Source organism: Geospiza fortis, unplaced genomic scaffold (genome assembly GCF_000277835.1).
Source record: "Geospiza fortis unplaced genomic scaffold, GeoFor_1.0 scaffold145, whole genome shotgun sequence".
In the NCBI taxonomy this organism is placed as follows: domain Eukaryota; kingdom Metazoa; phylum Chordata; class Aves; order Passeriformes; family Thraupidae; genus Geospiza; species Geospiza fortis.
Window position 1 is genome coordinate 3,031,860 of NW_005054362.1, and position 15,957 is coordinate 3,047,816.

Genomic DNA, 15,957 nt, shown 5'->3' on the forward strand with positions numbered 1-15,957 from the left:
CAGTGGAAGATCTTGTTGCATTTCTGATCTGCCAGTCATTGGATATGGGCATTATCTGCTGCCACGTTTCCCAGAGCAAAGAATGATATCATTTGTTTTGTTCTTGGATGGTCACTCTCTGCTCATCCTGATGAATTTCTGTATATTTACATTGAAGCTGTAGTCTGAGTAAACTTAGCCATGGCTAGTCAAGCTCTGTTAACAGTATTTACAGTGACAACTGCATCAGGAGAACTCCCAGTATTTGAGTGAGAGGCAGCACAGCAGAGTCCTGGTCCTGCTAAGCTGTGGATTCAGGGAGGGCTCTGAGTTGTGCTCTCCTGTGAGCAGCACTCAATGGTCTGCATGTTCATTCCCTGCTTCTCGTGTTTGCTGGTCCTGTACAGTGTCCAGAGAATGTATCACCATTTTCCTGTATAAACTCCTGCACATTGCTATCTGCACAGCTTAGTCCAAATTTCTGTTTGCTTGGTAAACATCTGTTCCTGACAGGATGGAGGCTGAGGGAACTTGGATAGAAAATGTGCTGGTGATGTGCCAGATGTGGGAAAGCATGAAGCAGTGAAGGGGAATCAACTACTTGTTTCTGCTCTTTGAAACACAGCTTTTGAGAAAGAAAATTGAGTGTAGGGGTTGTAGAGAGGTTTGCCACCTGGAAACCTACAAAATTTACATTTCTGAATTAGAGGATATAAAACTTTTAGAAAGGAAGGACTAAGTCAAGGGATTTGGATATGGTTGTGAAATATTTAGATCTGTTACAGAGCCAGAGAAGCTCTTTGAGTGTTGTCAGCTTATTTCAAATGAAGTGTTGTGATGGGAGAACTGACTTGATCAGGAATACAAATATCCTCAAGGAGAGAACTGCACTCACTTCAGGTAATTATAAGGAACCATGTTTGATGCCTAAAACAGAGGTTGTGAAACAATTGCTTTGGGAAACCAAAACAATCTGTCCAAAACCTGGGGCATCCAAGCTGTTGAGTAGTCACCATAGTGGCTGTTGTCTACTAAAAATGTCATTATCCCTCCCTTTCAAAGCAGAGTCCTGCCAAATCAATATACATACTCAGCTGGGGGGGCAAAAAGAGAAACTGTGTAGTTCTTCAGTTCACTTTTAGGGAGTGAGTTAATATACTTGCTAATATCATTTTCCTTTAGAGCTGGGAGGGGCTGGTTGTTGGGAGCTGGCAGGAACACCATGGGGACACACTTGTGCTGTTGTGACCCTTCCCCAAGCACCTGCTCACCCACTGCTGGGACTGAGCATGGACCTGTGGCACCCTGGGTGGGGCTTCCTACAGCCCTTGCCAAAGCAGGTGCCAGGAGTAGCCACACAGTGTTTCAGTATCAGCTGGGAGAAAATTCCAGGCAGTCTTTGGTCTCTGGAGGCTGCAGATAAGGCCAGAGTGAGTGGCTGTGGCTGCTCTCTGTGGCAGCAGCCCTGTTCTGTGCTGCTGCCTGGAGGTGCTGGGGATTCCATGGTCTTGTGCAAGCACAGAGCCAGTATGTTTGTGACTGGAGTGACACTGTGATCTGAGTCATTCTTCCTGTGAGGAAGGGTAATCTGCAGCAAAACGGCACGGGAACCAGAGGCATTCCTAAATCCTGGTCTGTCTATCGTGCTGTGTGAAATTGTTAACCCTTGGAGAAAACCATGGGATAAGATTCTACTTACTTTATCAAATCAGCAAATGTTACTGGAGAGCAGAGCTTAGCTCTGCAAGTAGATGCATAGAATTCTGCAATAAAAGCTAATTCATTACTGTTTCTAATAAAATTTTGGTCTGTGAAGGCTGTTGTTTAGGAACTCAGCGTGGATCCCATCTGTTTTTAGTATCCAGTTGTACAAGTAGAACCCTCAAATCTCTAGTAAAAATCTTAGCAGAGCTTAAGGAGACTAAAACTTTTATTAGCAGTTTTTATTAGCACATTAGTAGGCTTGGTGTCTAAGCTTGGCATGTGGTGATTATAGGCTGGGTGCATGTAACAGGCTTTTGGAAATAGGAAGACAGATCCTAGGAAATTTTGAGAGGTTGCTTCTCTCCATAGCAATAAACATGTAAAAAGTGTTATTTACCTTTCACATGAGCTTTCCCAAGGGACTGTTGTGTCCCCAGGACAGGACTCTACATAATGAAGGCTGGGACTGGTTTTTTGTGATTTTGGCACATAGGAAAAACCTGGTTCAAAGAAGACTTGAGTGAGGGTCATTTAGTGACTTGGTTGTTGTTTTGCTTGTAGTAAGATTTGTGAAAGTGCTGATGCTGTCACATGTTTTACTGGTGAAGTCAACACTTGCTTTGGGACTTAAACCATCTCAGTGTATTTGAAAGTCAGTCCAGACATGTCTTTTAACTGGTGCACAGGTGAATGGCATGGGAATTTCTGAACCATGTTGCTGCTTGATATTTAATCATGGTGGTTACTGGGAGCAAAGGAATGACTTTATAAGGGTATCATGCAATAAAACAAGGTCTTCTTCTGACCCTCACTGCATATAGTGAGGTTAAATATTGCTTTTGAAAGTTAACTGCTATGAAACATTCATCAGTGCCCTTTGCTGTGCATAGTTACCATAACCACCATCATTGTAAAGTAACAGATCCAACAATTCAGCAGTACTGGAGCCACCAAGGACAGGGTTGATATCTCCATCTGTGTGTGGGAACCTGGCATTGCCCTTGGCCTGTCCAATCCTAGAAAGGCAACAGGAGCCATCTGGGAAAAGTGTGGTGAGGATTATGTGGCATGAACATTATTAGCTGCTTCCCTGCCAGCCCTGTGTCCCAGTTAATTAAGGAAGGGTCACTCACACAGCCCTCCCTGCACTGCAGCAGACAGATCTTCACAGCTCCAGTCTGACTCGTGACCCACAGGTGGAAGTTTGTTTTCCACTCTGTGTTCTCTAAATGTTCAGCCTTCCTGGGACTGTGGTTTTGGTTGGGTGGATCCTGGGGAGTTTTACTGTGGTGTTTGAGATGTGGTGCCCCCATGGCACGGCCATGCACAGGGCAGTGGGGTGTTCTCTGTGAATTGAAGGGCTGGTTTTGGTGCAGCATTGCCAGAGCACTTGTTTGCACAGAGATCCAAGAAAGGTCTAAGTGGAGACTTTTCCTGTGAGTTGTGCATGACCTTTTAGAGACTTTATTTTTTTCCACATTCCTGGCTGTTCTGTGTGAGTTCTGGAGGAGTTTCCTCCCTTCATCATCTTTCTATGGGATTTTGATTGGTCTTTGAGTGGTTTCAGTAGTAACACAATGGTGCCTTTACCCTGCTTCTGTCTCTTGTGTAGCTTCTGGTTCAGCTTTTATGTAAACTTTGAATAAGCTGTGTGTGCTGTTGCAGTCTTGAGTCTGTAATAACTGAATTTGGGAACCAGCCTGGTGTTTTTCAAGCTGCGGGGAGCTGGCTGCAGACAGCTGGGATGAAAGCTTTGTGTCACGGGAGAGCTGGGAGAGCATCTCTGCTTTTCCAAACCTGTAAGGCGCTTTCAGAATAAGATCCCTGAAGTCTTGCAGTGTATTTATAGGATGTAATGTTGTTCAGAGAATGTTACAGTATCCTCTGTGGCAGAAGTGCTGGTTTCAGGTTTCTCCAGCGTGGTAAACAGCTCTGGGCTCCGGTGGTATGTGTGCTGCTCTGAGAGCTGGGCTGATCTGCCGCGCTGATAGGGTTTGTTTGGGTTTTTCAGAAGCTCCGTGTGTGAAAAATCTTTTACGTCCCAGATCATCACATCTTGATCAGTTCATTAATCTAGGCTGGGACCTTAATGATCAAAAAGATTCTGACACATTTATAGCTCTCCATACAAGAGGGTCCCTCACCAACAACCATCCTTTTGAATAATGGATTTGTACTGCAAAACCCTGTCAGTCCCTGATCATCTGTGTTGGGAAACAGCTCCTTGTAGTGAATATTGTGATTCTGAGAAGGCTGATGAAAAGCCAGTGGCCAAAATCAAGTCTTAGGAAGAAGTGGAAAATTTCAAGACACTAAAATAAGTAGGATCACTTCCCTTTACATTGAAGCAGCTCTAAAAAGTGACACTTCTTTGCACCATGCATGAGAGCATAGGAAGCACTTCAAAAACAAGGAGAACAAAATGTATTGAAAAAAGAAATAAAACCAAATGTACTGATCTGATGTGAAAAATGTAAATCAGATCCTTGCTAAAGCTTTCCCTTGCTCGTGGCATTTCTCATGTGGGGTGTGTGGCTGGGATATGCTTGGCTGGTGTTCTGTCCTTGCTTTGCCACTGACACACTTTGTGCCCATGGGCAGCTGCTTTTCCATCCTGGCATTTCAGATTTGGGCAGTGAAAGGGGTGGGGTGTGCCTCTGAGCCTGGATCTCAGAGCACCGTGTGAGTTTTGTGTGTCAGCTTCTTTTTCCATGATGGTGTTTCTGGTAGTCCTTTTAGAAGGTCCTGATTTTTGATAGTGGAAGTGTGTGGCCTTTTATAAAGTGTTAATATTTATGAAGTTACAAAGTTAAAGGCAGCAAGGCTCAGGGAGAGGTTTGGGGAGGGTCAGCAGTGACAGATGTGATGGTAAGGCCCATTTTCTCAGCCTTTTGTTTGACTTATTAATGACAGTACTTAAGCAGCTTTTTTCTTTTCTTGCTGTTCCAGTTCAGTACTAAAGTAAGCCACTGTTGGACAAGTGTCTGAAGAGCAGGAACATTTCTAGAAATATCCTTTGATTTCTGACTGGAAATGAGAAACTATCTAAATATTCTGAGTCTTTAAATAGCCACTGGCTGAAGGACACCATAGCCTTCAAGTCTCCTTGATATTTGTACTGATGTTTATGTTTGCCCTGTGCTCTTGTCACCCTTTCATAACCTGCATGGAACCTGCCTCTGGTGAAAGCATTTCTCAGTGGTCCTTCGCAGCTGCCTGCAGCCTCCCCCTGCACACAGCTCACCCTGGCCATGTTGTGTTGGATTAAAACTGCAGCAAGAGATCCTTTCCCTGATTGACACATTGGTGGTGGTTTGAAAAACTGTCAGGGTAGGTGTGATGATGCTCCCAAAATGTGAGTTTTTCGGCTGTCCCTGAGGAGGCTGCCTTGACGCAGCACCTGCCTGGTCATTCCAGAGTCCAACATAGAGCAGGTTGTAAGAGCAAGAGCCCAGGCACTGCAAGCTTTCATTTATGCAAATTACATTAAACTTCCAAGCTTAAAATAGCATTGAATTTATAATATAAATAAATCAACATTTCTTGTGGGATTGTTGGGGCAGGAGTATTTGCTTCAGGCGTATAGCTGACCTTTTACTTTCCTGTTCCATTTCAGGAGGTGCATACCTGAGCCTGCCTGTGTGAAAGCAGTCTAGATAACATGTTTCTTGGCAGGTGCTGCAATTCCAGTTTGCCACTGGCTAAATTTGATCTTTATTTTTATTTTTCTAACAGCTCTTAATAGATAATGCTCATGACAGAGGAAAAATATTTGTCTGGTCCAGTATCTCTGTCTTCAGGATAGAAGTATTATTTTTAAAATGTGATGACTCAAACAGTGAGGGGACATTTTGGTTGTTTGAAAGTGTTTAATTTAACTTGAGCACGAAGCTCCCTGCTGTCCTTTGTGGTCTGTGGGCAATAGAACATCCAGGTAATGAAGAAAATTACCTGCCCTACATCTGGCTTTTAAAATGAGCTCTGTCTGGGATTAGTATCCTCAGGCTGCAGCTGGGATTCATTCTGTAGGTAGGAATTGTGAGATGCTAAAATGTGATCTCCACACCAGTCCTACACACATTCACACCATGTAGAAATGTTTTGGTTTCTCTTGCCTGCCCCTTTGCTCTCACACACAATGCATATAATCTGTTTCTCTGAATGAACCTTTGTTTGGGGAAATACTGTTAGTTTTGGCACTTGGAGAGCTGAGCTGACAGGCCCAACTCCCCAACAAAACAGATTGGAGATGACAAAACAAACTAAAACCACGCCTTTAAAAAAAAATGCTGGGGAGAAGCCAGAAAGTTCCCTTTCTGTGTTGCTGAAAAAGCTAATCTGTTTAGCTACTGTGCTATCAAGTCTGAATTTTGTCTTCTACTTAAATTAAGAACCTCATTGCCATTACCTGTAATTAAAGTAAAATTCTTACCCTACCTCAACAAATTTCATGATTGTGTACAGGAAGGAACTGGGGGGAAGAACAGAGGAAGTGGGTTTTGAGGCTGGAGCTAATAAGGCAAAAAAGAGTTGTTTTAGCACAAGGGCAGGGGGAATCCATTACCTAAACAGGAGAGCAAAGGACATTTCTGTAGCTTCTTCCCATAAACTGAATTGACAAAATTCAGATTTGAAAACAAACTAATTTGTTTACAACCATAGCGCATGAGACTCTGGTGATTTCTAGAGGTGATTCCTGCAGACATGCAGTAGCTGCTTTCCATCTGCTGGGCCTGCTGGGAATACATATTTGGGCAGCAGCACAGGCCTGTGGAATCTAAACCACAGTGCTTGGAGGTTTGTGTTTAAATTCCATGTACCATAGATCTTGGCCAGGTGCTCACTGAGTTAAAAAAAACAACACACTCCTGAGCTAGGGAGCCAAACGTGGCCAGAGATTTTCCTTGTCCCTGCGTATCAAAAAAAGTGAAAGATGAGAGGGTGGAAATGAGGGATTTATGTGCAAAGCACATCAAAAAAATCCATGTCCTACTTCTCCTGTGTCACTCACACACTTTGTAACCACGGGCATATAATTCACTCTATTTTAAGCAGGAGATCCTGCATTCCATCCTCAGAGGGTATTTTAAAAACTTCTTACTTGGTGCAGCCTTTAGTTCACTACAATCCCAGGATCATTTCCCAGCTGCAGTTCCTGCTCAGCCACTTTTACACGTCATGGTGTGGAGAATGGACTTAAATTTTTCTGAATAGGAAAAGGGGATTTTTCAGGCTGATGTTGACGGCAAAGTCTTCCCTATTGCTTTCTGTTAGAAAAGGATTTAAACATAAGGCTGTGGTATTGTTGTGAGCATTTCTGAAGGAGATAAAAAATGGGGAACTGCCAGTTGAAGCAGAAACAGCTGAATAAAGCATTTGAGCTGTGTAAAACACATAAGCTCTACCATGCTATATCATATAGTTTCCATTTAATCAACATGTATTTAAACTACCTGTTAAGTGGAGGATATATGGAATTTGTGTTAATATTTTAAAGTCTGTTTCTCTGCCCCTTCAGTGCTCTTTGTAGAAACCAGTTTCATAAAATGCTGGCGTTTCTTAATGCTAATAAGTAATGAAAAATCCCTAAATTTCTTCTGGGTTTGCATGCAGATAAATGTCCCTTTCTGCCCAAATCCAGAGGGTGCTTGTGTCATGTGGATTTATGCTGACTGAAGTCCATCTTAAAATCCTCTGATTAAGGGAGGAGAACAGGGGATTCTTCTGTCGTGAGTCATCTCATCTCAGAGCTTGATCCTGCTTCTACAGATGTCGGAGGGAGTTTTGCATTGAGTTCATTAATTGGATGTTGTTTCAGTGCTAGGGAGGGCTACTGGTTTAAATTTTGCAGCAGTGAATGGCATCTCCTGTGTATCTATTAAGAAAGAGGGTCACACCTTTGCCCTGTCTCTACCTGTGAGATCATTAACTGAGTGTTATTAACCTAGAACAAAACAATGAGATTCTTAGAGACAAAACTTTGCTTGTAAATGGATCCTGTCAGGGTACTGGTAGAATACAAACCTGCTCCCTAATTACATTTCAGTTCATTGAAGAAAAATTTAGAAATCAAAGGCGTTGAAGGGAATCAGGTCACACTCTCACAGTGGATGTCTCTTTCTTGTACTTTGCTGCAAATTTTGTGATGTTTGAAGGTTTGTTTTAAAACACAGCTGCTTTCACTGGAGTTTTAGAAATGGAGAGTTGTGAGAGATCAGTGCCTTGTTATCTGTTGGCCTACTTAGATCTCAGTTGTCTGAGGTGTAGTTCCTGAGCTGGGGAAATGCATGTAGAAAACCTTGGGAATGGAATGCAGCCTCTCCTGGTGTACCCAGGACTCGCAGGTGGAAGTGGCAGCCTCGGGTGCCTCTCCTGTGACAGCCCCAGGATCCTCCAAAGCACGTTGGGGCTGCTGTGTCCAAGGGGATTTCCAGCTCTGTTGGCTGTGGAGCTGAAGCTCTTTTGGCTGGTTTGCTGTGATCAAATCACTTGATGGGGACATTTAGACTCGGGAGGTGGAGACTTCTACATGGGAGATTGAGCTGAGCTGCTGGAATGCAGTGCAAGTCACCCATCAACATTTGATTTGATCTGTGTGTGATAGTGAGGAGAACATGAAAGTCACCTTTCTTCCAGCATTGCTTACATGAGCTGAGCTGCTGGCAGCAGCATCCCCTGCAGGATGCACCCAGAGCTTGGCTCCCTGTGCTGCTTGGCTTGGGCACCCTCTGTGCAGCACCAGCATTCCCACAAGCTGTGGGTGCAGCTGTCCTGGCTTGTACCATGCACTGTTGGGCCCAGTTCTGCCTTGGGATGTTCTCCTGCTCCCCTTGTTGGGAGCAGCATCCCTGCAGAGCTGCAGCAGCGTTGGAGAGGGGGCCAGGAGCAGGCCTGTGCTCCTGGGTTGTGCTGCAGGTGCATGCTGACCATCCACCTGTTGGGAAGTTGCTCCACATTTGCTGTAGGAGTTGGTGTGGTGTTACAGAGCTGGCAGGAGCAGCCAGATGGTCTCTCCAGTTGTTTGGGTTTTTTCCCTGTTGTTGTTTTGCTGCTTTAAAATCTGAAGACTGCTTTCAGTTAGGCAGCTGTTCTCAGTCACCATGCCATTCAAAGTAATTGACTTTCCATTGACTTTGGAATTTGGAATAGTGTCTAAATATTGTTGTCAGCTTCATGCTGATTACTCTCCACTGAGGTTGAAGTCGTTTCACTTATGACCTCAAGCTGGACTTGTGTTTTGCTCCCATGGGAACTAAAAATAATAATTATTTTAAGAATAGGTTCTTAATCACTTCCTTCTTTTGATGTACTAGTCTTGTTTAGCATTTTCTAAGAATGTAATTGAAAATATTTTAAACTATTTGTGTTTTAATTCCAATTTTAATTAGCTCTTTGAAGATGCAAGGAGTGTACCAGACTTGATTACGGTTCCTTTTAGTCTTTTTATAGAAAAGCATTTGCTCTTGTTATTCTGAGTGCACATTATTACAGTTTTGTTCCTTTGGCAAACTGTCGAGTCACACAGAGCTGTGAAGAGATGAACATTAAGTTGACAGATTTCTTAGTCAAAGGCATGTGGGCACTTTGTCAGTGCTGGTGATGCATCAGCACGTTCATCTCTTGTCTCCAGACTGTTAATGTACAGATGAGAAACAGGAAAAGATGGGCTTTAGTCTGGGTTTGGAAGGGAAGATGAGGTGTGCAGTGGTTCTGGGGCAGAGCTGGCTGTGCAGTGAACACCAAAGGTGTTGGGGTAGTTTGCAGTGATGGAAGAAATATTAAATGTGTGAGATCCACTCTCTGCCCTGACACATGGGCTGGGTAACAGTGAGATGAACTAGTTGGAGATCTTTCCACTAACTAAAAATCTTGAAATTTAGAAGTGGAGCCTTGGGAGGTGTATTTCAGAGTGGCATATGGATACACTACTGAAAAGAAATAATCCAGGAGTATTTCCTAAATGTCTGTGACCATACAGATGGTGCTGAGTGCCTTAAAGCCCAGTGACAGCACAAATACATTAACAATGATTTTTCTGTTTCTTGCTAATAGTTGACATGGTTTGCTCTCAACTCCCAGTCAGTGAAGTTGCTTGCTCCAGCAAGTCTGCTTGTCTTGGGGGTGCTCATGTTCCATTTTGTGTACCAAATTTTGTTTGTACTTTATTTTTATCAAGCACCAGTGTCCCAAAGGCTGCAGCAGAACCTTGTAGCATAGTCCAGTGTACAGCCTAACCCCCAAAGGCGCAGCTGGGCATGGACAGGGCTCACAACTTGGTCACTTGCCTGTTCTCTTGCTGCTGGGAATTACTTTTTAGTGCAGTTCATACCCAGTCTCTGCTTCCTTGTGCATACAAGAACATTGCAGTTTATTTTTAGAGAGGACAAGGAGTTAAAAAAAAATCAGTCAGGCAACAACTCATCTACTGATGCATTGCTACAACCTGTTGCCACAACTGACATTTTATATAGTAGTGAAATTGAAAGAACAGAGCTGATTTTAATTACCTGTTTCTTGGCTGAAGCCTGGCATTTGCTCCTCTGTTACTGTCAGAGTTGTGGGAGTACCTGAGTGCGAGAGCAGTTGTGGTGTCAGCAGGGGAGGAAAGAAATGGTGAGCCAAATACCTGAAAAATGTTAGTTTAATATTCTGTTATTGGCAGCTCTGGCATTCTGGTTGCTTTTGTTTAGGCTGAGGACTTTTCATTTGTTTTCAGTCTTGCAAGTTTTATTAAAATTAAAGAAACCTTTATTAAAAGGTTTCTTTAAAAAGAGCTGCTGTTGGGAGGGAGGTTTCCCAGACCAAATAGGAAACTGGGAATTAACAGTTCTCCACCCTCAGGCTCTATGCATGGGCTTTGCTGAGCCCGGGGAAGTGCCTTGCACTTCTGTAGGATGTACTTCTATTTGCACAGCGATTTTAGAGCTTAAATCCTAAATGAGCTTTTAAGAATAAATAATCCCTCTCTGAGTTCATTTGTGCTGAATGTGTGAGGCAAATGGCCTGTGCCAGGGCACTGTCTGTGCTGGTACATCCAGTGCCACTGCAGGTCAGGGCAGAGACCATTCCTGACTGGCCATGTGCTCAGGGATCTCTCTGAGAGGGCAGAGTGTGTGTAGGTGACATTGCCACTCCTGCCACTCCTTCCTGTCCATCACCCCTTGACCTGATGCTCATAGTGTGTCAAGGTGAACCTGTTTCCTGTGCTGTTGTATGGGTTGCACTTGGTATTGCTGGTCCAATGCCCTCATAGCAAGGTTGCACAAACAGCACAGGAGACATAAACTTGGAAGATGTGGGGCTAAAATCCCCCAAAACAAGAGGGAAAACCTGGGATAGGCACAGTTCCTATACTTTAATCTTTGGTTTGAAATTTACTGTGTTACCAGTATTTCCTACTTCCTCTGCCCTGTCAATAGGATGGATTAATGATTCATAAAGGTGTGTTTTAAGGGCTGGGTAGTTTGTGTTTATACAGTGCTTACTAGAGTCACTGCTGCTTCTTCCTTTTTCCTTCCATTTCCCTTCCACCTCCCAGGAGCATTCATGCATAAACCATTTCTTTTTCCAGCCTTGCCTTTCCTTGGAGAAAAGTTACTGGTGCTCCTTTGTGCCCAGCTCTGATTACCAGCAGTGTAGAATTGGTGGATTATATTTTTTCATGGGCCAGAACTGGCATTTCATTCCTCCTTTCCAGTGTTACCAGCCTGGAAAATCGAATGGAACTGTATCTGACCAAACACACAGAAGCCTCTTAATTTTAAATAATCCCAGTTGGTGGAAGCTCATAGTTGGGGATTAGAGAAGGTGAGGTACTGGCAAAGAGAAAAGTGTGGGTAAAATTAGTTTTTGGGACAATTCTTAGTTCTTATGGAGGACACATGAAGAGTGGATTAATCTCTGGCTCCTGGTTTAGTGAGCCGTGGACAGTGAAAGTTGTGACTGGCCAAGCATGGCTTGTTGTTGTTTCATCTGTTGAGAGTTCTGCTGGTTTAGGGCAATGCTTTGTCTTGAAAGGAAGAGAGAGAGAAAAACTGGAAGCAGAATGATTTGTTGTCTGTTTTGTTGCAGTGGAAGGTTGGTTTCACCAAAATGGAAAAATTTTAAGGGATTGAAGCTTCAGTGGAGAGATAAAATCCGTCTCAATAACGCCATCTGGAGGGCCTGGTACATGCAGTGTAAGTACCGTGCTGGGGGCGGGTCCTCCCTGAGACATCGCTGAGAACAAGAGAATTGAAATTATTGTCTTGTGAAAAGCTCGGGGATCTGCTCAGGACTGATGTTCCAGAGGCAGTGCCGTTGGATCAGGGCTTTCCTGGGTGTGCCCACACTGGGGATGTGCTGAGTGCTTCAAGCACAGCCCGAGATCTCCCTGTTTTGTGTTGTTCATCGGGAAGGAGCCCTGGCCAGCTCCCTGTCACACCTTGCCACCGGAGTGACAGCTCTGCAGGCCCTGCCCGTGCTCAGCACCTGCATTGCCCTTGTTGTTTCAGACCTGGAGAAGCGCAAGAACCCCGTGTGCCACTTTGTGACCCCTCTGGACGGCTCTGTGGACGTCGATGAGCACCGGCGGCCAGAGGTGTGTGGGAAACCCTGGGAACAGCCCAGTGAGCTCTGGAGTTTGGAACAGGATTTTCTGGTCTGCTGGGAACAAGGGCAGCATAGCCAATCTGTGCTCTGGTTTTATTTAGAAGGAACCATTAAGAGCAGAGTGAACCCAGTTTTGTGAGTTCATCGCATTAGGATGATCAAGGTGCAACCAGAAGGACATTTGTTATCTGTGTAACTTATGTTAATGTTGTAATTTAATGAATCATAAATCACAGAAGTGCTATTTGAATAGTTAAGGTTTTGACAGCCACTGCTGTCTTCTGACTGGAAGTCGGTGGGAAATCAGAGTGATGACTATTTTCAGGACTGAGTCTGAGTGACCCTGGGAGAGTTTCTGTATTTTATATAATTGGAGAGATGTGGTTTCAAGAGAACAAGCAATTTCTTTTTCTGTGTCGAAGTAGTTTCACAGACAGATCAAATATGAGTTTGTGTTCTTTCATTTTTGTGCTCCTGTAAACATAAACGAAAACTAACATCTGCCCTCTGGCTCCTTGCAGAAAACCAGTGAGGCCCTTGATGTGGCAATATGTGGCTCTCTCTGTACTGCATAACTCTAGAGTAATTTATAACTCAGAGGAGTTCCAGATGAATTTGTGGAACTGTCTCAGGTTTTTGAAAGAACAGTGTTGATGTTTGTGGTGAAGGTGACCCTCGAACACAAAGTTAAGGCTCTCATTAGTCTCTTCTCCCCAACTTACACACTGCTCTCTGTGATACATTGAAGACCCATATCGTGTGATCCTTTTGTTGCCATCAGTGTGTGGCCTGCAAGGTCCCCCCTGAGCTGGACATCAGATTTCTATTGCTTTGTGTCATTCATAGCAGCTTTTGCTTATGTGTGTGTCTGTGCATGTGATCTTGTGAGATTCGCAGGATATTGTGTGCTTTATACATTATATTTCAGTAAATTAATTTTAAAGGGGTTTTTTTTTCTATTTCTTAACTCTTGTTTATGGTTGAGCTGCTGTGGGAGATGCTGACAGTGCAGTCAGATGTCACCTTGTGTTTGGTTTTTGTGGGAAAGATGAAGTTAGTACTGTCAGATTTGCTCTGTGATAGCTGAACTCTGGGACAGTGTGGGCTGCTGATACACAAGCTCAAACAGAATTAGCATGCTTTCTTTTGCATTTTTTATGCCTGAATATTTGCTTGGAAATGTATTGAATATTCAGCCCTTGTGTGATTCTGTGTAATTCATGGTATGTGTTTGTGTTCTCAGGCCATTGCAACAGAGGGGAAATACTGGAAACGAAGAATTGAAATAGTCATTAGGGAATACCACAAGTGGAGAACATACTTCAAGAAAAGGGTCTGTTGGTTTACATAGTGAAAGTACTTCGCTTGAGCTTGATCAGTATGTTGTTGCTTTTTGAGTTTTTCTATCAGATTTCTGGCATGCAAGAGTACTTAAAACAGATGATAAGCTGGTACAGACATGCTCTCTGATTAGTTCCACTTAACTAAAAATTATTGTGCTGGGACTGATTGTGCATGATTGGGTCTTAAAAGTTTTGCAAAATCAGATCTTCCACTGGCACATACAGGACTTATCCTGACTTCACCATCTGTTCTGTTCTCCTTTTGCAGTTACAGAAACACAAAGATGAAGATCTTTCAAGTTTGGTCAGGGTAGGTAACACCACTGAGAAGTGGCAATATTTATGCTTGTAGAACCCACAGTAGATAACAAAGCTGTAACGTGCAGTAGCTTGCTTTGATTGCAATCTAAAAATGAGCATCTTGCTTAAGCCTTAATTAAGGTTAGACACCTTAATGGTCTGTGCCTCAGAGAGCAATGTGAGATTTGTAGCTTGAATTGGATGGAGGAGAGGTTGAATGTAAAGTGCTGTGGCAGAAGAAATGGGAATCAGCATTGCATGCCCAGGGAGATCAATCTCTTTGAGGGCTGGCACATGATTTCATCTTGTTACTGAGTTGTAACTGGCACTGCTGCTTTGCTTGTGTAACTGGATCTGTGAAGATGTGGGAGCTGTGTTTTGCAGATCTTCCTGCTGTGCCCACAGCTCAGGCAGATAATATGCCAGGATCCTATAAAAGGACAAAATGGTTAAAGGGACAGTTAAAGGGACATTTAGTATGTCCCCTTAAGCTATCAAACCTACTTTGGGTATATAAACTGATGATCAGAGGCACTGTTCTGCTGTTTTTGCAAGGCAGTGCAGTTTAACTCAGCCTGTAGTGAGGGATGGGTAAGCCAAGTCACATTGTGTTGTATTTTTCATGGGCAAAAATGTCTTGTGCAAACTTGGAGTATAGTTACACTTCACTGTGAGTCAGAGTTTCAAATACATCTCACAAGACAGGAGTTGTTTTTTGCATTCTTGCTAGTCATGTTATTTTTAATCTTTGTTCAAACCAAAAGATTGTTAAACTGGGTGCAAAAATACTTGTGTAATCAATCAAATGAGGAAGTGTCATTATTTGTCTTATGTCCTTCTAGTCAATATCTGGGTTTTGGGCAAAAATCTTTCCCAGAGTTTTGTGGTGCTTTAGTGAGCAGTAGTTGCTGGTGTATCAGAAACACCACTGAAGTGTTTCAGTCCATTTGATGGCTCCTCAAAGAGAGATTCTTCCTTTAAAAATGTGAAAAATGAGGGCTGCTTTTGTAGATATGCACCAGACTGCTTTGGCATTGCTAGGCAGCCTGACCTCTCCTCCTTTCCTTTGGCAGGATGATGATGTGGTTCTCTGGCAAAAAAGAAGGTATGGCAGAGAAACCCCTGTGCCCATGGAGGAAGGCAGCCTGTTGGATGCAGACATGCTCATGTCCGAGTTCACCGACACCCTGTTCTCCACGCTCTCTTCACATCAGCTGGTTTCCTGGCCAAATTCCAGGGACATAGGTATTTGTTGGCTGTAGCTATGCTGCAGTGAGAACCCCTACAAAAACTCTGGTTTGTTGCTTTGCTGCTCTTGTAGTCTTGCCTAAGAAATCTATCTTGTATTGCTGATACAGATAAAAACAGCTCAGGGAATGTAGCTGTCTTGTGATTCTGTAAGTTATAGAATCCCAGTTAATGATCCAAATTTAATTTCTGTCTTAGCTTCTTATGTGCTGCTCCCAGCTTTGCCCCTTAAAGTTACTCTGAATAAATCTGTAATGAGCAGTATTTACTTTATCAGTGGTGAAGGCATTGGGATTTATCTCAAAGCATAGTTGTGTGTGTATTTTTAAGGGAGTGCCTGGGTATTTTTGTTTGGCTTTGTCTGGTAGAATCAGTGCAAGTTTCATCTGTACAAACAATCCCAAGAGCTGTTTAACTCTGACTGTCTGATGGGACAGAACATGTCCTCTGTTCACCATCCTTGCTGCAGGGATGTCTGAGCAACTCCAGAGCAGCCATGGTTTACATGAATTGTACTCAAGGCAAATGAAATGGGTGATGGTTTACTTTAAAATACTCTGTTATGAGCTGTGGTGGATCAGGCTGTGCTTTCCAGCAAGGTCTTGTGTCGTGCAGCTCAATTAGAGCCTTCAGGTTTCACCTCTTCCATTTTAGTAATTGAAAGTTTCATTCCCCAATGGCTTTGATATCTGGACTGTGCTGTAGCTCTGAAGAGAAGCAGATGCTCAGTTCCTTTCAGCAGCAGTTTTTCTGTAATATCTTGGCCAAGCCTGGCTGTGCAGTGTTTTATTCC

General features: G+C 43.4%; 1 protein-coding gene across 1 annotated transcript in view; it reads left to right on the forward strand.

Annotated features, from left to right (window-relative positions):
- Positions 1–11,724: 11,724 nt before the first annotated feature.
- The window catches only part of MLXIP (MLX interacting protein), a 17,353-nt gene continuing 13,120 nt past the window's right edge, over positions 11,725–15,957 (forward strand). The window contains 5 exon segments of the mRNA XM_031059473.1: positions 11,725–11,861; positions 12,177–12,262; positions 13,517–13,606; positions 13,885–13,926; positions 14,990–15,161. Of these exon segments, the coding sequence (XP_030915333.1) occupies positions 11,729–11,861; positions 12,177–12,262; positions 13,517–13,606; positions 13,885–13,926; positions 14,990–15,161 (523 nt within the window). The 5' untranslated portion in view covers positions 11,725–11,728.